General features: G+C 46.8%; 1 protein-coding gene and 1 non-coding gene across 2 annotated transcripts; one reads left to right on the plus strand and one right to left on the minus strand.

Moving 5' to 3' along the window:
* Positions 1-68: 68 nt before the first annotated feature.
* On the minus strand, positions 69-8,051 carry MANEAL (mannosidase endo-alpha like). The gene is made up of 4 exons (XM_070368396.1): positions 7,334-8,051; positions 6,008-6,117; positions 3,791-3,867; positions 69-2,218 (listed from the first exon to the last, which is right to left on the minus strand). Exons 1-4 carry the CDS (start codon positions 7,875-7,877, stop codon positions 1,582-1,584), a joined length of 1,368 nt encoding a protein of 455 aa, XP_070224497.1. The 5' UTR covers positions 7,878-8,051; the 3' UTR covers positions 69-1,581.
* A 12,688-nt stretch (positions 8,052-20,739) lies between these two features.
* LOC138987393 (U6 spliceosomal RNA) lies at positions 20,740-20,842 on the plus strand. Its single transcript, XR_011463868.1, has one exon. It is a non-coding gene; the product is annotated as a U6 spliceosomal RNA (small nuclear RNA).
* Positions 20,843-21,487: the final 645 nt, after the last annotated feature.

The following is a 21,487-nucleotide window of genomic DNA, read 5'->3' on the forward strand; positions in this document are numbered from 1 at the left end:
TGCATTACCATCAGCAGTGTGTGAGAATTATTGCCCCTTCCCCCTGGTCTGACCGTAGTGTCTTTAAAAATGTGTATGTGTGAGATGAAGCCTCATTGTCACTCCCTTGTAAATTACTCCAGGTCACCATCCAGCCCTTTTCACCTGTCCCTGCCTGCCTTGGTTTCTTTCCCCAACTGAATCACAGCAAAGTGACCAAGCCTGCCCCATCCATTGGTGGGGTTTAGTACCTGTTACTAAACAGGTACTGGGGAGTCCTTGTGGTGACCAGTAGGGCCCACTTCCTCCCCTCCCCCCTCACATCCCAGTTCTCAGAATTAGGATTCAGTCTTAAGCCCATAAACTCAATACAGTGGTTTCGAATGTATGTTTTCAAGTAGATCTTAAGAATCTTGACAAGAGGGTGTCCCAGGGCCTGCTTTGAGGATCCCTGCAATTAGCATATTAGTTTGTAAATAAGCCTTGGTTTGCTAAATATTCCCTCTAAAAGTCTTGTTGAAACTACTAATTTCTTAAGCAAACTCGGCTTTTCCATTGTGTTAATGTGGTAGCCAGCCCATCCCACTTGGCAGTTCATCACAGAATCTGACTGAGGGGTCAGAGTTTGTTGACCTGAAGGAGCAAAAGGAAACCTGGCTGGAGAATAGGAACAACACGTCATATTTAATACAAATCACAGTAGCACTGAAAACGGCTCTAGTGAGTGGGCCTCATTCAATTCAGGCAGCTAATGGGGATGGGGAGTGTCCTAGTCCTCTCCTGGAGCTAAATAATCATCTAGGAAAGTGAAAGCTCTGCAGCACAGAGGTGTTTTCTTCGAGGAAAATGAAGTGAACTCCCAGCAGCGGGCAAAGCTGATAAAAGGAAAAACTCATAGCTGTGCTCAGGCACTAGCTACAAGGCCACACCAAAGAAGGAAAAAGGAAAGCTGGCTCCTGTAAGTTTAGGAAGACAGGAACCATTCCTGGTCAGGTTTTCCCCCAGCACCTGGCACGTGGTAAGGTGCTCGCCGAGGGTGTGTTGAATAAATGTGTGAATGCTCAGGATTATATCCTGATGATCAGGTCTGGGAATCTACTGGGAAGAGCTTAAACCGAGAATGTTCCCTTTTATAAAGTCTTAAGTATGGTTTCTTAACTTGGGGAAGACAGCCGATGTGGGAGGGAGGCCTGGGGAGGACACAGGCTGGCAGAAGAGCAGGTGCATGCTGGCCCAGAGCCCTGACACCCTTCTGTGAGCAGTGACTTGGTGACTCCACAACACCAACCAGCTGAGTTCCAAGCTAGAAGGAATTGTTTAAAGTGTTCTGACTGACGACGTGGAGCTGCCTGGGGCTAAGTGCAGTCCCCTGCCAGCCCCTGGGGTTCCCACTCTGGAACACCCCCTAGTTTTCCTGTCCCTGCAGGACACCCACCTGCCTGAGGAACTAGCTCTGTTCCCCATGGGCCCTGACTTGACGGGCCCAGAAGCACCTAGCTGCTGACTCGGGAGCAAGTGCCTATAACCTCAGCCGAGCCCCCTGTGGTGCCATCTTCCAGAGAGGCTGGGATTCAGCACCTCCCGCCCTGGCTCCGAGGCACCTCACATCAGCCACTGCTCCTTTTCTTTGATGAAGTGCTCCGCCCAGCGGCGCGTCAGCTCCAGGTACAGGCTGGGCTGATGAGGCAGGTAGTCCAAATACAGCCGAGTCGGCGTCTTCTTGGGAATGGCCTTCTCAATCTGGGTGCCCTCGTGCCACTCATTGAAAGAGGTGATAGAGACAATCTCAGGCCTCACAGTCAGGGCTGCCTGCAGGGCTGTCTCGTAGTACTTGCCATTGACCCTGTTCCGCGTATTGTGGTTGTTCCAAGGCCTGATGCTGGTGTCAATGTAGCCAGGCCCCACGCTGGGAATGAACATGAGGTTGTTGGCATCGCAAAAGTTCTTCACAGCTTTCCAGTTCTGATGGGAGGAGCCGAAGGAGAAACCGTTGGAGGCAAAGTAGGTGTACATGCCGTCGAATCCAGCAGCCAGGATGTCATGGGTGTGGCCCTCCTCCACCAGCAGCGCTATGAAGACCCCGTCATAGGGGGTGTTGCGGATTGAGTGGGGCCCGTTTGGTGTCAGGAGGTGGGCCCAGGCCTCAGGGGACGTCAGGTAGGAGTCGTAGATATAAAAGAGCGGGAGGCTCTTACCCATGCTGTTCTTGTAGCGGTAAAATGCACCATGGGAGCCATACCTGAGGAGCAGGAAGAAGAAAAGGCTGAGCCAGCAGCCTAAGAGGAAAGAAGCCCACACACCCAGAGGACTGGCCATGCAATGAGACCTTTCCTGATCCCAAGCACAATTTTGGATCCAGCTGGACTCCACAGTTGGACTCATCATGCCTCTAAGCAAGAACCCAGTTCTCTCCCCCCAGCTTTGTCATTCCTCTATTGAAGCCTCACTTCCCTGTCCCAGGACTTCCCTGGTGGCTCAGACGGTAAAGAATCTGCCTGCAATGTGGGAAACCCAGGTTTGATCCCTGGGTTGGGAAGATCCCCTGGAGAAGGGAATGGCAACCCACTCCTGTATTCTTGCCTGGAGAATTCTGTGGACAGAGGAGCCTGGCGGGCTACAGTCCATGGGGGTTGCCAAGAGTCTGAGTGATTAACACAACAAATTACAACCACTTATCCCTGCTCCACCATCTTCCATCTGGACTATACTGACAGCCACCTAACTGGTCTCCAGGCTCCTACTTCCATCTCCCTATAATCCAGCCTCTTATTTATTCATTTTTTGGCTGTGCTTAATCCAGTATCTTTTTAAAGTGTGAATCAGATCTCACTGCTCCTTACCGAGACCAGCAAAGCCCCACCCACTTGATGTGCCCTGCCCACCTCCATTCCTGCTATGACCCCATCTACCTCTACATTCCAGTTATACTGGCTGCTGTCAAGAGTTGTCCCATCGGATGCCCTTTGCATCTGACAGCCCTCTTCATGGTGTTTTCTGTCTGTCCCAGATCTCTGCACAGCTGACTCCTCATTTAAGTGCTGGCTCACATGTCTTAGAGAAGCTCACTTGAACACTCATTCTAAAGCCATTTCTTGAGCACATTCTTAACACATTACTCTGCTTTATTCTGTTATTACTTTTTCATAGTATGGATCACTATTTGTTTTGTTGTCTATAACTACTGTCTGCTCCACTGTACCCCACACACACACTACGTTGTAAACTCTGCTAGCCCTACACATTTGCTAAACAACTGGGACTTAGGACAGTGCCTGGACACTGGAAGGGACTTGATAAATATTTTTTTAATGAATGAATGAATGATAGATGCAAGCCATTTACAAGCCACTTTTCACATATATTAGCTTATGTAACTCTCACAAAGGGCTTCCCTGGTGGCTCCATGGTAAAGAACTCGCCTGCCAATGCAAGAGATGCAGTTTCAATCCCTGGGTCAGGAAGATCCCCTGGAAAAGGAAATGGCAACCCTCCAATATTCCTGCCTGAAGAATCCCATGGACAGGAGCCTGGCAGGCTGTGATCCATGGGGTTACAAAAGAGTCAAACATGACTTAGTGACTAAACAACTCTCACAAGGCTCAAAGGTTAAGAGGCTTGCTTCTGATCACAATATGGAGACCACAGAACCAGAATGCAATCCCAGCTTGCTGTCTCCAAGCCCAGTACTGTTTCACTCTTTTTAGACGCTGGGGACACAGGCATTCTGCCCTTTTGTCTCTTGACCTACACCTCCAAACCTATCCCTGCCCCCATTTTGATCCCCACCAAAATCCAAGCCTTGGAGCCTTACGTGTCAATAATGTACTTGATGTTGTCATGCAGAGTGATGTCATCTCGGCCCTTGTAGGGTTGGATGTGGAAGGCCACCTGCCACAGACACAAGAGACATTGGTCAGGTGAGTGTCTGTCCAGGGGCAAAACCTACAAAGCCTGTGCTCCAGCTGTGGCCTGAGGAAGAGGCAGCGTTCAGGAGAGACCTGGCAGTGGTGGGCATAATGGAAATAAAAGCAATCACTGCCCTTCAGGCCCAAAAAAGAGAAGTGAGAAGTTTCTCCACCTCCCACAGCAGAGCCTTAGGAATCATTCTGATGGGCTATTGCAAGCTAATAGATTTCAACTTAATGTGCCAGCTCCCAGTGATCAGCACTAGCTGTCTGAAACTGCGGAAAGAAGTTTGATCTGGCTTGGTCTTGCAGTCTGAGGGTCTCTCAAGAGTCTTTTCCAACACCACAGTTTGAAAGCATCAATTCTTTGGCACTTAGCCCTCTTTATGGTCCGACACTCACATCTGTACATGACTATGGGAAAAATCATAGCTTTGACCATCCAGAACTTTGTCAGCAAAATAATGTCTCTGCTTTTTAATATTCTGTCGAGGTTTGTCATGGCTTTTCTTCCAAGGAGCGAGCATCTTTTAATTTCATGGCTGCAGTCACCATCTGCAGTGATTTTGGAGCCCTAGAAAATAAAATCCATCACTGTTTTCACTTTTTCCCCTTTTATTTGTCATAAAGTGATGGGATCAGATGCCATGATCTTAGTTTTTGGATGTTGAAGTTTAAGCCAGCTTTTCACTCTTCTCTCACTCTCATCAGAGGCTCTTTAGTTCTTCTTCACTTTCTGCCATTAGAGTGATATCATCTGTATATACATCTGTATATACATCTGAGGTTGTTGATCTTTCTCCCGGCAAAAGATTCCAGCTTGTGACTCACCCAGCCCAGCATTTCACATGATGCACTCTGCATGAAGTTAAATAAGCAGGATGACAATATACAGCCTTGATGTACTCCTTTCCCAATTTTGAACCAGTCCATTGTTCCATGTATGCTTCTAACTGTTGCTTCTTGATCTGCATACAGGTTTCTCAAGGTGACAGGTAAGGTGGTCTGGTATTCCCATCTCTTTAAGAATTTTCCAGTTTGTTGTGATCCACACAGTCAAAGGCTTCCGCATAGTCAATGAAACAGAAGTAGATGTTTTTGTGGAATTCCCTTGCTTTCTCCATGATCCAATGAATGTTGGCAATTTGACCTCTGGTTCCTCTGCCTTTTCTAAATCCAGCTTGCACATCTGGAAGTTCTCGGTTCATGTACTGCTGAAGCCTAACTTGAAGTATTTTGAGAAGTACCTTGCTAGCATGTGCTGCTGCTGCTGCTAAGTCACTTCAGTTGTGAAATGAGCATAATTGTATGGTAGTTTGAACATTTTTTTGGTATTGCTCTTCTCTGGGATTGGAAAGAAAACTGACTTTTTCCAGTCTTGTGGCCACTGCTGAGTTTTCCAAATTTGCTGGCATTTTGAGTGCAGCACTTTGACACCATTGTCTTTTAGGATCTGAAATAGCTCAGCTGGAATTCCATCACCTCCACTAGCTTTGTTCGTAGTAATGCTTCCTAAGGCCCACTTGACTTTACCCTCCAGGCTGTCTGGCTCTCTGTGAGTGACCACATCATGGTGAATATCTGAGTCATTAAGACTTTTTCATAGTTTTTCTGTGTATTCTTGCCACCTTTTTTAATCTCCTCTGCTTCTGTTAGGTCCTTACCATTTCTGTCCTTTATCATGCCCATCCTTGCATGAAATCTTCCCTTGATATCTCCAGTTTTCTTGAAGAGATCTCTAGTCTTTCCCATTCTATCATTTTCCTCTATTTCTTTGCATTGTTCATTTAAGAAGGCTTTCTTATCTCTTTTTGCTATTCTCTGGAACTCTGCATTCAATTGAGTATATCTTTCCCTTTCTCCCTTGCCTTTCTCTTCTCTTCCAAGTGATATTTATTTAGTCTCCCATTTATCCTCTATTTATTTTCCCCAAAGTATTTTTTCCAGAATTCAAAAAATAAAGAGTGACACAGGCAGTATTTATTAGATCCCTATCTCCCAGCATCACATTTACTATGTATATGTGTACCTGGACTAAGGCCAAGAGGCGCCATCCCTGTGGTGGAGGAAGGGACATCTCCAGCATGGGCTAGAGAGCATTTGACCTCTTCCTGGAGACTCACCTGGATGTTGTACTGATGGGCGGTGTCCAGAATGGCAGGCACCAGGTCATCTGAAGGTTCCCCGTTATCATCAGCCATGCCAGGTGGGTACCAGGACAGGACAAGGACGCCTGAGACACAACACAGAGGATACTTCAGAGACACACAATGCCTCACAACAGAGATGTGCTCCCTCACAAACCATCTCCAACTGCCAAATGGTTTCTGAATGAAATCTTGATTGATGCTCCTGCCAGGTTCTTTTCTTGCAGATCAGAGCCCTGAGCCTGAGCCCTGGAGCTGTCCACGCCTGCGGTGCTGAAGCTCCATGGCTGCAGGAGCCCTAATGTTCCAGGCCAGGAAGGAGCCTTAGAGCCCAGCCAGCCTCTGGCCTGCGTTAGCAAGTAGTTAAACAAAGGGGAATGGGTGGACAATGCCTCATCCACCTGGAAGATAGGAATCCACAGCCCTATCTCTGGAGGAGAGGAGTATCTCTGAGGGAGAAGAGCCCTGAGTAGAGGTCATCTTACCCTTCTTGTGGAAATAACATTTGTCTCAACTGTCAACCCTCTGTCTGTCCTGAGGGACAGCCTCTGTGCTATTTGTGAATACATCCCACCATTGTCTCTGGCATTCAGTTCCCCCTCTCCTCCACACTCATTAACCGGTTCCAGAGAAATTGAAATGTACTGTAAAATCCAGCAGAATTCAGTGACAAAATCTGAAATGTCAGCTTCCCCACCCCAGCCTGCCTACAGATGGACTTCTATCCAAGCAGAGTATCTGATGAAAAAGCCCCCAGGCCCCTTACTGCAAATAGAACAGGGTCTGTCATACAACATGTGCAAACTTTCCTTTCTGCTGCCAGAAAAAGTAGGAAGGGCTGAGGCTCTACCCTGTCCCTGGTGTGAAAGCAGAGGCCATCCCAGGTGCTACTGCTTTGATCTCCAGACTCCTTCCGGGCCAGAGTACCCAGGGCTCACTTACCCAAACCTAGAAGCCCAACAGACATGAAGACTGCCCTCCTCTCCTCACTGTCCCTGGGACAGCCCTGGTGCAAACGCCTTCCACCGACCCTCCCAGCAGCTCCGCCCTCGGAAAGGGCCCTGGAATTAGGAAGTGAGGGCGGGGGGTTGTCAGACGGTAGAGGTGGAGGGGTCGGAATTCAAGAGATGGGGGCGGTGCCTCTTGGTGAGCATGGAATTAGAGTTCTGGAAGAGAAGGGGTAAGAAGCCAGGCTGAGTGAGGGGGACCAAAGGCCCGGCGATAGGAGCAGTGGAAGTTGGGGTGTGGGAACGAAGAAGGGCGAGGCTGGGGGCCCGAGCGATGGGGGAGGGGGGAGCTCACCGATGGCGGCTTCCTTCAGCTGGGTCATGTGCTCCCGTAGCACGTCGGGGTCCCGGGAGCTGTAGGGCCCCAGTTCCGGGTAGAAGCTGGAGCCCAAGTCATCAGGAGGGCTGTGGCGCCCGCGGGGGTAGCTGGCCGAGATCTTGGGGTCCCAGTGCGGCACCATGACGTGGTCCCAGTGAATGTAGTGGCCTTCGCGCCCGGGACTCCCGTACCACGAGTAGTAGAAGGCGTGCAGGTCCGAGTAGACGCGCAGACTCTGCCCCGGGGCGGGTTCGGCCTCTGCTGGGGCCGGCCCTGGGGAGCTGCCCGGGCCCGCGGTGCGGGGCGGCGGCGGCGGCGGAGCGGCGGGGGCGGCCGGGGCCCGGGCGGCCGGCGCGGGGGCCCCCTCCGGGTGTCGCTCAAAGGGCGCCAGCTCCAGGCCCGGGCCCAGCGCCGGGAGTCCGTCCGGAGCCTTGAGCGTGCGGAGGCCCATGAGGGTGCCGAAGGCGAAGAGCAGCACCAAGAACAGCGCGATGCAGGCGCGGCGCCGCCGCCGGGCCATGGCGGCCCCCGCGCTCCCCGCGTCCCGCCGGGCTACCTCCGCGCGCGCCGCGCCATGGCTGCCCGCCCGGCTCCCGCGCGTCGCGCAGCCGGCGCGCGTCCCAGGGAGACGGCGACGCCGAGAGCGGCGTGGGCGGCTCCCCGCCTCTCCCCCGCAGTGCGGGCGGGCCCCGCACACAGAGAATGCAGGCGGCGCAGACCAAGCGGTCGCGAGCCGCGGGGGGAGGGGACGGGGACCCAGACCGAGAGTGGCCGAGCTGAGAGATCCCTGGCCAAGGACCCGGGGTCTGAGTCAAGCGGACGGCTCGCGGAGGATTTGTCGCCTTTCAGCCCGGGGCAGCGATGGAGGAACCCGCTGCGGAAAAAGGGCCGCTCTCCTTCCGCAGCCCAAGAGAAGGTCTGGGCGATGGCGCTGGAGGGCGTGGGAGCAGAGGGCAAGGTGGGGAAGAAAGCAGTGTCTGTCATAGTTCTGTCCAGTGACCTCCTTCCCCGCTGTACCCTCTTAACTGACTTCACCTTCTCTGCCTATCTCAGAGATCTTCCTTCTTTAACCCCAGATCCCGCGTCCCTCGGACTTTTTCTCAAACACCCCAGGCAGAATATGAATCCCGAGTTAAAGGAGCGTCGGGAAAACCCCAGAGAAAACACTACAGACCCTGGCGAGAGCCTGCGAGAACGAGGGAGACCGTGACTTGCACAAGGTCACACGGACCGGGCCTTAGTCCAAAGATCACGACTGTCTCCTTGCCAGAACTCTTGTCCACCCTGCCTGTTCCCGACCCAGCTATCCCAAGCACTCTGTCCTTGGACAACCTCCTAGAGTTCAGTTCAGTTCAGTTCAGTTCAGTCGCTCAGTCATGTCCGACTCTTTGCGACCCCATGAATCACAGCACGCCAGGCCTCCCTGTCCATCACTAACTCCCGGAGTTCACTCAAACTCATGTCCATCGAGTCGGTGATGCCATCCAACCATCTCATCCTCTGTCGTCCCCTTCTCCTCCTGCCCCCAATCCCTCCCAGCATCAGGGTCTTTCCCAATGAGTCAACTCTTCGCATGAGGTGGCCAAAGTATTGGAGTTTCAGCTTCAGCAGTGAGGCCTAAATGAGATGGCTACCATAAAGCACTTTTGCAGGGCCGAACAAAATTAACACTGAACACTTGCTGGAAGTTCCTTCGGGACTCCGAGCTGCAGAGGGCAGACACTGGGTCACATTCACTGTTTAAGAACCCAAGGGCTTGAAGAACAGGGTCTGCCACTCAGTTCCCAGTGTTGCTTGTGGAGTGAATACTTTGGTGTAATATTCTGTAGACAATGATAAGTTTTCCACTCAACGTTAAGTCCGAACTCTGCATTATTCATTATTTCACTTATTCAGAAAAAGTTTTGTTTATGTCTGCCTCCTTCTCTGGTCCATGAAGACAGTAAATTTGTTTCATGAGCAACTATATCTACAGTATCTAAAACAGAGCTTGGCATAGTAGTCGGCACTGGATTCTTGTTTCACGAGTAAGTGAATTTTAGGAAACCCAGGAAGAGGAGGAGCAAGACTGGGAAATGTGGGTAGTTTGGGAGCCCGAGAAACTGCATTCGAGAGAATTCATGGTAGTGTTGCTGAAAAGTTAACCAGGTGATCTAAGACAGAAATGGAAAATTTTATTTGAGCAGAATTTGAGGACTAGAAGCTGGGAAGAGCCTCTCAGAAATCTCTGAGAACTGTTTCACCCATTAGAAATCAAGGCAGAGTTAGACCTGTACACTAAATGATGTATTGCTGACAGTTTATATAATCCAGATCAAAGCCCCATGTGATTGCTTAGCAAGAAGGAATGCTATCCAGATGCTGGAGAAGGTGTGGAGAAAAGGGAACCCTCCTACACTGTTGGTGACACTATGGAAAACAGTGTGGAGGTTTTTAAAAAAAACTAAAAAAGAATTATAATATGATTCTGCAATCCCACTTCTAGGCATATATCTGAAGAAAACTCTGACTCAAAAAGATACATGCACCCCAGTGTTCACAGCAACACTATTTCTAATAGTCAAAACCTATAATAGTCAAGCGAACTAAATTTCCATCAACAGATGAAAGGATAAAGAAGATGTGGTGTATATAGGCAATGGACTACTACCAAGCCATAGAAAGGATGAAATAATGCCATTTGCAGCAACATAGATACAATTCAGTTCAGTTCAGTTCAGTCGCTCAGTCGTGTCTGGCTCTTTGTGACCCCATGAACCACAGCACGCCAGGCCTCCCTGTCCATCACCAACAACCGGAGTCCACCCAAACCCATGTCCATCGAGTCGATGATGCCATCCAACCACCTCATCCTCTGTTTTCCCCTTTTCCTCCTGCCTTCAATCTTTGCCAGCATCAGGGTCTTTTCCAATGAGTCAGCTCTTCACATGAGGTGGCCAAAGTATTGGAGTTTCAGCCTCAACATCAGTCCTTCCAATGAACACCCAGGACTGATCTCCTTTAGGAGGGACTGGTTGGATCTCCTTGCAGTTCAAAGGACTTGCAAGAGTCTTCTCCAACACCACAATTCAAAAACATCAATTCTTCAGCGCTCAGCTTTCTTTATAGTCCAACTCTCACATCCATACATGACCACTGGAAAAACCATAGCCTTGACTGGACGGACCTTTGTTGGCAAAGTAATGTCTCTGCTTTTGAATATGCTGTCTAGGTTGGTCATAACTTTCCTTCCAAGGAGTAAGTGTCTTTTAATTTCATGGCTGCAATCACCATCTGCAGTGATTTTGGAGCCCAGAAAAATAAAGTCTAACACTGTTTCCACTGTTTCCCCATCTATTTCCCATGAAGTGATGGGACCAGATGCCATGATCTTCGTTTTCTGAATGTTGAGCTTTAAGCCAACTTTTTCACTCTCCTCATTCACTTTCATCAAGAGACTTTTGAGTTCCTCTTCACTTTCTGCCATAAGGGTGGTGTCATCTGCATATCTGAGGTTATTGATATTTCTCCCGGCAATCTTGATTCCAGCTTGTGCTTCTTCCAGCCCAGCGTTTCTCATGATGTACTCTGCATAGAAGTTAAATAAAGCAGGGTGACAATATACAGCCTTGACATACTCCTTTTCCTATTTGGAACCAGTCTGTTGTTCCATGTCCAGTTCTAACTGTTGCTTCCTGACCTGCATATAGGCTTCTCAAGAGGCAGGTCAGGTGGTCTGGTATTCCCATCTCTTTCAGAATTTTCCACAGTTTATTGTGATCCACACAGTCAAAGGCTTTGGCATAATCAGTAAAGGAGATATAGATGTTTTTCTGTAACTGTCTTCCTTTTTCCATGATCCAGCAGATGTTGGCAATTTGATCTCTGGTTCCTCTGCCTTTTCTAAAACCAGCTCGAACATGAAGTTCACGGTTCACATATTGCTGAAGCCTGGCTTAGAGAATTTTAAGCATTACTTTACTAGCGTGTGAGATAAGTGCAATTGTGTTGTAGTTTGAGCATTTTGGGCATTGCCTTTCTTTGGGATTGAAATGAAAACTGACCTTTTCCAGTCCTGTGGCCACTGCTGAGTGCTCTATACAGTCAGCAAAAACAAGACCAGGAGCTGACTGTGGCTCGGATCATGAACTCCTTATTGCCAAATTCAGACTGAAATTGAAGAAAGTGGAGAAAACCACTCAGGTATGACCTAAATCAAATCCCTTATGACTGTACAGTGGAAGTGAGAAATAGATTTAAGAAATAATTAACAGATTGCCTGATGAACTATGGATGGAGGTTCGTGACATTGTACAGGGTACAGGAATCAAGACCAACCCCAATAAAAAGAAATGCAAAAAAGCAAAATGGCTGTCTGAGGAGGCCTTACAAATAGATACAACTAGATTATCATACTAAGTGAAGTAAGTCAGGAAGAGAAAGAAAAATACCATATGATATTACTTACATGCAGAATCTAAAGTATGACACAAAGGAACCTACCTATGAAGCAGAGACAGAATGAGGGACAGAAACTGGTGGTTGCCAAGGGAGAGGAGGGTGGGAGAGGGTTGCATTGGGACTTTGAGATTAGTGGATGCAAACTGGTATATAGAGGATGGATAAACAACAGGGTCCTATTGTGTAGCATGGGGAGCTATATTCAATATCCAGTAGTAAACCATAATGGAAAAGGATATGAAATAGGATGTGTATCTATGTATACTTTGCTGTACAGAATATGTCCCTATGAGTCGTTTTGCTGTACAGCAGTAATTAACACAACATTATCATTCAACTAAATGTCAATAAAAAATAAAAAAGAGAGAAAAAAACAGTGTGAATCAAGTAGAATTTTAATTTCCGCTCCAATAGCAAACATCTGAGTCAAACTGGCTTACCAATGTGGAAATATACCATCTCACAATGCAGGAAATCCAGTAGGAGAGCAGAGTGGGCAGATGCTCTGGTTCAACAATGTCATCAGGGACCTGAGAGGCTTTTATCTCACTGCTCTGCTGTCCCCATCATCGACTTCATACCAAAACTAGCTCCACTCAAAACACAAAATGATGGCCACAGACAGCTGAGGCTACATGCTTCCTTTTGCCATTCAACAAAAAACAGTAAAACTGATTTCTCTTTCCCAGCAGTCCAAAGCAGCATTGGTGGTATGGTGGTGAGCAAAGCTGCCTTCCAGAAGTCCTAAGCAAGCATTTCCTTGAATTACATTGATCTAATATGATTTAGGCCTGTTCGACCCAAACAGATTTTTTTTTAATTTTATTTTATTTTTAAACTTTACATAATTGTATTAGTTTTGCCAAATATCGAAATGAATCCGCCACAGGTATACATGTGTTCCCCATCCTGAACCCTCCTCCCTCCTCCCTCCCCATACCATCCCTCTGGGTCGTCTCAGTGCACTAGCCCCAAGCATCCAGTATCGTGCATCGAACCTGGACTGGCATCTCATTTCATACATGATATTTTACATGTTTCAATGCCATTCTCCCAAATCTTCCCACCCTCTCCCTCTCCCATAGAGTCCATAAGAGTGTTCTATACATCCGTGTCTCTTTTGCTGTCTCGTACACAGGGTTATTGTTACCATCTTTCTAAATTCCATATATATGCGTTATTTTGCCATGGGGGAATGGAATGACCATGACTGGATTAGATAAAATTTTTGGAGTTAATTAAATGTTGGGGAGAAGATCATACTGTCTTCTGGACATTAGATGGAATTAAATGACTAATGGAATTAGATGACTTTGGAAATGAGTAAGAGGAAAAGAATAAAGATGAGCCTCTCAGGAATACCAGCATATAAGGGTTGGGCACAGGAAGAACATGTGAAGTAAACTGAACAAGAATCATTAAAGAGGAAGAGAATTGGGAATGCGTAGTGGTTTTAGAGGAGAAGGCAATGGCACCCCACTCCAGTACTCTTGCCTGGAAAATCCCATGGACGGAGGAGCCTGGTAGGCTGCAATCCATGGGGTCGCCAACAGTCGGACACTTCACTTTCACTTTTCACTTTCATGCATTGGAGAAGGAAATGGCAACCCGCTCCAGTGTTCTTGCCTGGAGAATCCCAGGGATGGTGGAGCCTGATGGGCTGGCGTCTATGGGGTCGCACAGAGTCGGACACGACTGAAGCGATTTAGCAGTAGTGGTTTTAGATAACCAGTGGGAAGGTTCCCCAGCTGTCAATCATTTCACTATTTCTGGGACTGCCCTGCAATGCAATAGTGGTCCCCAGTGGCCATGCATGGAGTCCTTGACACTACCACCCATCCATAATGGCTTGATCCGAGACTGGAACTCTGACCCAAGATGAACAGACATACACCTTGTTTCCCGTTTGACCAATCAAAAACACTGACCCAAGGGTCTTCGATTACAATCCTTCTTTGGAATTTTTCTCTTTGGTGCTGAGGATAGATTCAGTCTTTCTCTCAAAAGGTAATGCTATTAAAAGAGCGGAAACAAGGAACAGAGAAGAACTTAGTGGTATGGCATTCCTGGTTTGTTTTCCTTGAGGCCTGGTTTCAGTGTGAGACACTGAAATAGTCTAATAAGTTACCTTTTGATTCTAAGCAAGATGAGCTCACGGAGCAGACTTTACTGGTTGCCCATATTAACTTAAAACAGTGAAACAGCCAGTTGTTTCATCTGAAAAATAGGTTTATTCAGGAGCAGCAATGAATTGCAATTTGGGACAAGCAAGTGTTTGGAGAACCACATGTAAGTCCTGGTAAAACAAAGGAGAGGAAACCATAGGGAAGGGAGAGTTGGGAGGGGCCCCTATAAACAAAATCTTGTGGCTCAGCTGGTAAAGAATCTGCCTGCAATGCAGGAGACCTGGGTTTGATCCCTGGGTTGGGAAGATCCCCTGGAGAAGGGAAAGGCTACCCACTCCAGTATTCTGGCCTGGAGAATTCCGTGGACTGTATAGGCCATGGGGTCACAAAGACTCGGACATGACTAAGTGACTTTCACTTCCACTATAAACAAAAAATCCACTGGAGGAAACCGGTAGTTTGAACTATAGTGGCTTTTCAATGACTTAGTTGTGCCACTCTTATTGGCTGAGTTGTTGCCAGGCAAAGAGAAAATATTTCTGCTGAAATAGGAGGGAAGGTGACAGGGCAAATCTTTAAAAGAACGACATAGCTGTCAGTTCAGTTACTCAGTTGTGTCCAACTCTTTGCGACCCCATGGACTGCAGCATGCCAGGCTTCCCTGTCCATCACCAACTCCCAGAGCTTGCTCAGACTCATGTCTATCGAGTCGATAATGCCATTCAACTGTCTCATCCTCTGTTGTCCTCTTCTCCTCCTGCCTTCAATCTTTCCCAGCATCAGGGTCTTTTCATATAAGTCAGATCTTCGCATCAGGTGGCCAAAGTATTGGAGCTTCAGCTTCAGCATTAGTCCTTCCAATGAATATTCAGGACTAATTTCCTTTAGGATGGACTGGTTGGATTTCCTTGCAGTCCAAGGGACTCTCGAGAGTCTTCTCCAACACCACAGTTCAAAAGCATCAATTCTTTGGCATTCAGCTTTCTTTATAGTCCAACTCTCACATCCATACATGACCATTGGAAAAACCATACCTTTGACTAGATGGACCTTTGTCGGCAAAGTAACGTCTCTGCTTTTTAATATGCTGTCTAGGTTGGTCATAGCTTTTCTTCCAAGGAGCAAGTATCTTTTAATTTCATGGCTGCAGTCACGATCTGCAGTGATTTTGGAGCCCCCCAAAATAAAGTCTGTCACTGTTTCCATTGTTTCCCCATTTATTTCCAATGAAGTGATGGGACTGGATGCCATGATCTTAGTGTTTTGAATGTTGAGTTTTAAGCCAGCTTTTTCACTCTTCTCTTTCACTTTCATCAACAGGCTCTTTAGTTCCTCTTTGTTTTCTGCCATTAGAAAATAGCTGTCGGACATTATATAAACTGGTTTGAACTAACTAGGTCTAAGATGGCAGAAGATTTTACTTCCAAATGGAACTTGAGCCTCATTATAATATATTAGCATGAAAATATAATGCATTAGTATGATAAATGATACACCCACCAGCAATGTGACAGTTCAGAGCTAACTATAAAAGCCCCAAAAGTGGGCAATGGCCCTATTACTAGAAATCCCTACCCCTTCCGAGAAATAGTTGGAATAATCCTCCCACTCATTAGCTATGAAATTACCCAGCCCATAAAAGCTAACCACCCCATATTTGAGGGCCTCTCACCTTGCAAAATGGCCTATACTCTATAGAGTGTGTTTCTTTTTAAATAGATCCACTATTTATCTATCACTTTTGTCTCTTGATGAATTCTTTCTGTAATGAGACATCAAGAACTTGAGCTTTATTAAGTCCTGAGACCAGGTTTGTGATCTCAATTAAAAGACGGTGGGGGGCTTCTCTGGTGGCTCAGTGATAAAGAATCCATCTGCCAATGCAGGAGACGTGGGTTCGATCCCTGGTTCAGGAAGATACTACATGCTGAGGAACAACTAAGCCCGTGCGCCACAACTACTGAGCCCAAGAGCCACAACTACTGAGCCTGCGTACTGCAGAGACTGAAGCCTGCATGTCCAGCGCCTGTGCTCACAAGAGAAGCCACCACAACGAGAAACCCCTGGACCACAACAAAGAGTAGCCCCCACTCACCACAACTAGAGAAAAGCCCATGCAGCAACAAAGACCCAGCACAGCCAAAAGTTGTTTTAAAAATTAAATCAATAATAACAGTGGGTTCTAGTCAGGTTTGAGTCCTGGCCCGCTGTCGCGGTTGCACGGTTTGCCCCTGCTGGCAGTATAATGAAGCAGCGTCACTTCGCATTGGAGAAGCACTGCGCCTTCTCTTCCTGTGGGGGTCTGTGCTGATGGAGAATGAATGGCACATGCAGAGAGCTCCACCTTTGCATCTTCTGACTCCACTTTACTTAGGTTTCCTTTTACTAACTTTTACACCTGTCAATCTCAAGCAGAGACTGGAAAAGGGACTTGGGAGCAGGGAGGTCTTTGGGAGGAGATTCTCGGAACCAAGTGTGAGGGACTGAGGAGAATGAGACAGGAAAGAAAGAAAAGCCAGTCTAATGATGTATTATGGAAGTTGCTGCTGACACCAAGCAGGACCCCGTAGGGCTCCTGGGCACAAAAGCCTCTCTGTGGTCTCTGTTTCTTGTTTGGAGGAAATAGGCTCATTCAGCCTCCACGACCTTCCCTGAGTTCCAGAGGACAGGTTCAAATGGTTGCTAATCAGGGAAGGAGGGGATGCAGAGAAAAGGGAGGAAGAATCAAGAAACAATAGTGCAATTATACTCCAACTAAAAAAAAAAAATTGATCTGCACATTTAATACAATAAAAAAAAATAATGCAGCCATGGGACAGGATCCTGGTGCCCCCTCAAGGGATATACATAAGGGATATACATAATAATATCTTTGAGCAGTTTTGCAGATACTGAATCCCCCACCAGGTGAAAGAAGTTAACTGTGTGCAGCCCACAAGCATGCAGACCCTAGACCAGTTGGAACCAAAATGTTGAAAATGCTAACTTCAGTTACCTCACCACTAACCAACCAATCAGAAGAATGTCTGCAAGCTGATCACGCCCTCCTTCTTGAACCATTATGATAAAACTTCTCTGAAGGCAATGGCAACCCACTCCAGTACTCTTGCCTGGAAAATCCCATGGACGGAGGAGCCTGGTAGGCTGCAGTCCATGGGGTTGCTAAGAGTCGGACACGACTGAGCGTCTTCACTTTCACTTTTCACTTTCGTGCATTGGAGAAGGAAATGGCAAACCACCCCGGTGTTCTTGCCTGGAGAATCCTAGGGACGGGAGAGCCTTGTAGGCTGCCATCTATGGGGTCACACAGAGTCAGACACGACTGAAGCGGCTTAGCAGTAGCAGCAGCAGCTACCCTGTCCAGGTTGGGATGCACAGCTTTGAGGACATTACCCCACTGAGAGCACTTTTGCCTGACAAAGCCATAAAGCTATTCTTTTTTACTTTACCTAAAACTCTGTCTCCGAGATTCAGTTTGGTGATGGTGTACAGAGGCAGGGTTTCGGCATCACTGCTATAGGTAATGGGGTCTTGGTTCTACCAGGACCACTGAGAAGTGTACAAATACCACCCAGAATTAAGAAGATCAAGACTAAACCAATAATCTACAGCCCCCCTCCATCTGCTGGTTGAGAGTTTTCTCTAGGGCTATTAACTTCCTCACATTTCTGGTCTCCTTTGTGACAAGAAGACTCTGTGATATCAGAGGAAGTCCTGAGGCTGGCCTTAGGACAGAAAGATGTATTGTATCTTTGAAGTGGGGTGCTGCCAATGAGAAGCAAATTTAAGCTGCACAGAACAATCTACCCTGACTGTGCTGTTATAACAAATTGCCACAAACTTAGCAGCTTAACTGCACAAAAATCTATTATCTTACAGGTCCTGGAAGTAAAAATCCTGAGCACAGTGTGGCCCAGCTGGTTCCCTGCCTACAGTCACACAAGACCAAAATCAAAATGTTCACAGGACCAGGTTCCCTTGTGGAAGCACTGAGAATGAATCCATACCCCAGATTGTTGGCAGAATTCAAGTTTTATGCAAGTGTAGAACTGAAGTCCCTCCTGTTTTCTCTTTAACTGTCAGTGGGGGATCTTTCTCACCTAGAGGCTTTCTGCATATCTTGGCTAGTGACCCCTTCCTCCGTCTTCAAGTGAGCAACATCAGGTCCAGCTCGTCTCACCCTTAGAACCTCTCAGATGTCCTCTTCTGCCTCATCTCACCTACCTTCCCCTTTTTATACTTTTAAGAGTTCATTTGATACACTAGGCCCAATTGGATACTCCAGGATGATTTCCTATTTTATGGTTGCTGTGGGTTGTGTTTATTCGCTCTGCTGCTGCTGCTGCTAAGTCACTTCAGTTATGTCCGACTCTGTGCAACCCCATAAGCGGCAGCCCACCAGGCTCCTCCCTCCCTGGGATTCTCCAGGCAAGGATACTGGAGTGCGTTGCCATTTCCTTCTCCAATACATGCATGCATACTAAGCCGCTTCAGTCATGTCCTACTCTATGAGACCCTATGGACAGCAGCCCACCAGTCTCCTCTGTCCACAGAATTCTCTAGGCAAGAATACTGGAGTGGGTTGCCATTTAGTCGCTCAGTTGTATCTAACTCTTTGCAACATGCCAGGCTCCTCTGTCCATGGAATTCCCCAGGCAAGAATATCAGAGTGGGTAGCCATTCCCCTCCCCAGGGGATCTTCCAGATCCAGGAATTGAACCTGTGTCTCTTACATCTCCTGCATTGGCAGGCAGGGTCTTTACCACTACTGTCACCTGGGAAATCTGCAATTAAGAAGAAAAATAGCTAAATACAGCTTAAAGTAGTGCTTCACAAACTTTAATGAGTATACCAATCCCTTGAGGATTCTTTTAAAATGTAGATTCTGATTCAATAAAGGGCTTCCCTAGTGGCTCATATGGTTAAAATCTGCCTGCAGTGGAGGAGACCCAGGTTTGATCCCTGGGTTGGGAAGATCCCCTGGAGAAGGAAATGGCAACCCACTCCAGCATTTTTGCCTGGAAAATCCCATGGACGGAGCAGCCTGGCAAGCTACAGTCCATGGGGTTGCAAAGCATTGGACATGACTAAGCGACTTCACTTTCAATTCTGATTTAATAAGTCAAAGGTGAGGCTCAAGATTCTGCATTTCTAGTAAGATCTCAGGTAATGCTTATTCTGATGGTCTCAGACCCCATTTGGGGACTTAAAATATTGTGGGCTTTTATACTCCACTTTTTGAGGGGTCTTTGGGTTAGGCTAACTTTAGGGATGGTTAATCCAGTGGTGCAAAGACCTTAGGGCATCAGATCATGTCTGAGGTTTCTTTGGTCTTCTTCTCATGGTTGAAAACAGAGGGAAAGAGTTCTAAGCATCACATGCCCATGTGACAGTCTTCAGATGCAGAAAAGAAAATGGCTGTCTTGGAACCCTCTTTTTTTTCTTTAAGTTTTAAGATTTATTTATTTTTATATCTATTTGGCTGTGCATGGGCTTTCTCTAGTTACAGTAAGCAAGGGCTACTCTTCCTGGTGATGTGTGAGCTTCTCATGGCAGTGGCCTCTCTTGTTGCAGAGCACAGGCTCTAGGTGTGTGGGCTTGTCGTTGGGGTACACGGGCTTAGTTGCCCCATGGCATGGAATCTTCCTGGACCAAGGCTTGAACCCATGTCCTCTGCAGTGGCAGGTGGATTGTTAACCACCAGATGCCAGGGAAGTCCCTGTAACCCTTTTAAGAATAAAAGAAACTCTTTAAGAAGCTCCCAGTCAGTGTCCCATCAGTTCCTATTGGCCAGAATTGTGCCATAGGCTCACACCTAAGCCAATCCCTTGCCAAGGCCATTAGAGGAGTGTGAACAAAATCAGAAAGAAGGGAGGAAATAGGGCTGGCTAAATAGCCAAGAATATCTCCCACAAGCGCCCAGAGTCTATTCTCCCTTTCTTCCTCACAGAACTTAGGCTGTGTTGAGAGAACCATGAAACTGACCCTTGGCAACCTGATGGGACTGTCGTCTGCCAGGCTGCATTGTCCATGGGATTCTCCAGGCAAGAATACTGGAGTGGGTTGTCATTTCCCTCTCCAGGGGATCATCCTGACCCAGGGATTGAACCCGAGTTTCCTGCACTGCAAGCAGATTCTTTACCATCTGAACCACCAGGGAAGCCCTGCTTCCCCACTACAGTAAGAGATGGCAGATTTACTCTGTGGAAGAGGAGCAAGAAAGCCTCTAAATTCAGGGCCACCAAGCAGCAGCAAAGGTGGGGGTGAGCTGCCACGTTGAAATCCAGGGGAATGAGTGAAAATATGTAAATAAATATAGGAGGACCAGCCCCTGGAACACTTCTAAGAAGAAGTCCAAGCGACTCTTCTCTAGAGAAAAAGAAAGAACCTTGAGAAAAATTCTGCACATACACATACCTGATCAACCCAGACTGAAATGCGTGAGTCAGCAAATCTGTCCCTCAGGTCTTTAATCAGCTTCTTAGTGCCTCCCTCTAAACAAGAATAAGCAGCCAAGATTCCCAGACAGTGAGTGAAAGCCTCTTGTATGAAATGCAGAGATAAAAAAAATAAGCAAATGCACAAAAAAAAAAAGTAAGAAAAGGGAAGGAGAATGAAAGAGCGAGGGGGCAAGAACAACTAGATTGGAGGAATCAGAACTAATTCAGCTAGCCAAATAAACAGGCAAAATGCCACCATCTAATACCTCAGAGATGTTTAATTCATAAAACAAGAACAGGGTGGTTTATAAAGTGGGGGTAGGGGTGGGTTACAGAGCAAGAAAGAATCTCAGAAAATTAAAAACAGGAGAGCTGTGCTTGCCTCAGCAGCATATACCAAAACTGGAACGGTACAAAGAAGATTAGCATGGCCCATATGCAAGGATGACATGCAAATTCAAGAAGTGTTCCATATTTTTTTGATGTATGGCAGACACCAACACAACATTATAAAGCAATTCTCCTCCAGTTAAAAATAAATACATTTTAAAATAATAAAAATCACACACTAACTGAAGGAAAAAAAAAATTGAACTGAAATTTAAACTGTGAATAAAAAATTTGGAAGATAAAGTCAAAAAAATCTCCCAAGAAGTAGAAAGAGAAAACAAACTTGTGGGTGGAGTTTGGAAGGAAAAATGGGAAAATTAGAGGACCAGTCGTGGAGTTCTGTGTCTAATACAAATTCCACAAGGAAAATATAGATAACATTGAAAGGAGAAACGATCAACTAATGCAAGAAAATTTCCTAGACAATGACTTTCTGGATTTCAGTAGCCCTCCCACTGAGAGATGAATGAAAAGAGATCCACGTAGGATAAATCATTATGAGATTTGGGGGTACTGAAAGCAAATAAAAGATCCAAGTGCTTTTGGGATTAAAAAAAAAAGGACTTGGAATCAGAATGGCACTGGAAACCAACAAGATGGAAGAATTGCCTCCAAAATTCTGAGGAAAAGTACTATTGAATCAAGAATTCTATAACCAGCTTTTAAAGTGTGAGGAGCGAATAAAGACACTCTTAGATATACAAGGTCGCCATTTTTTTCTTTCTCCTATGCCC

This window comes from Bos mutus, chromosome 3 (assembly GCF_027580195.1).
Source record: "Bos mutus isolate GX-2022 chromosome 3, NWIPB_WYAK_1.1, whole genome shotgun sequence".
Classification (NCBI taxonomy): Eukaryota; Metazoa; Chordata; class Mammalia; order Artiodactyla; family Bovidae; genus Bos; species Bos mutus.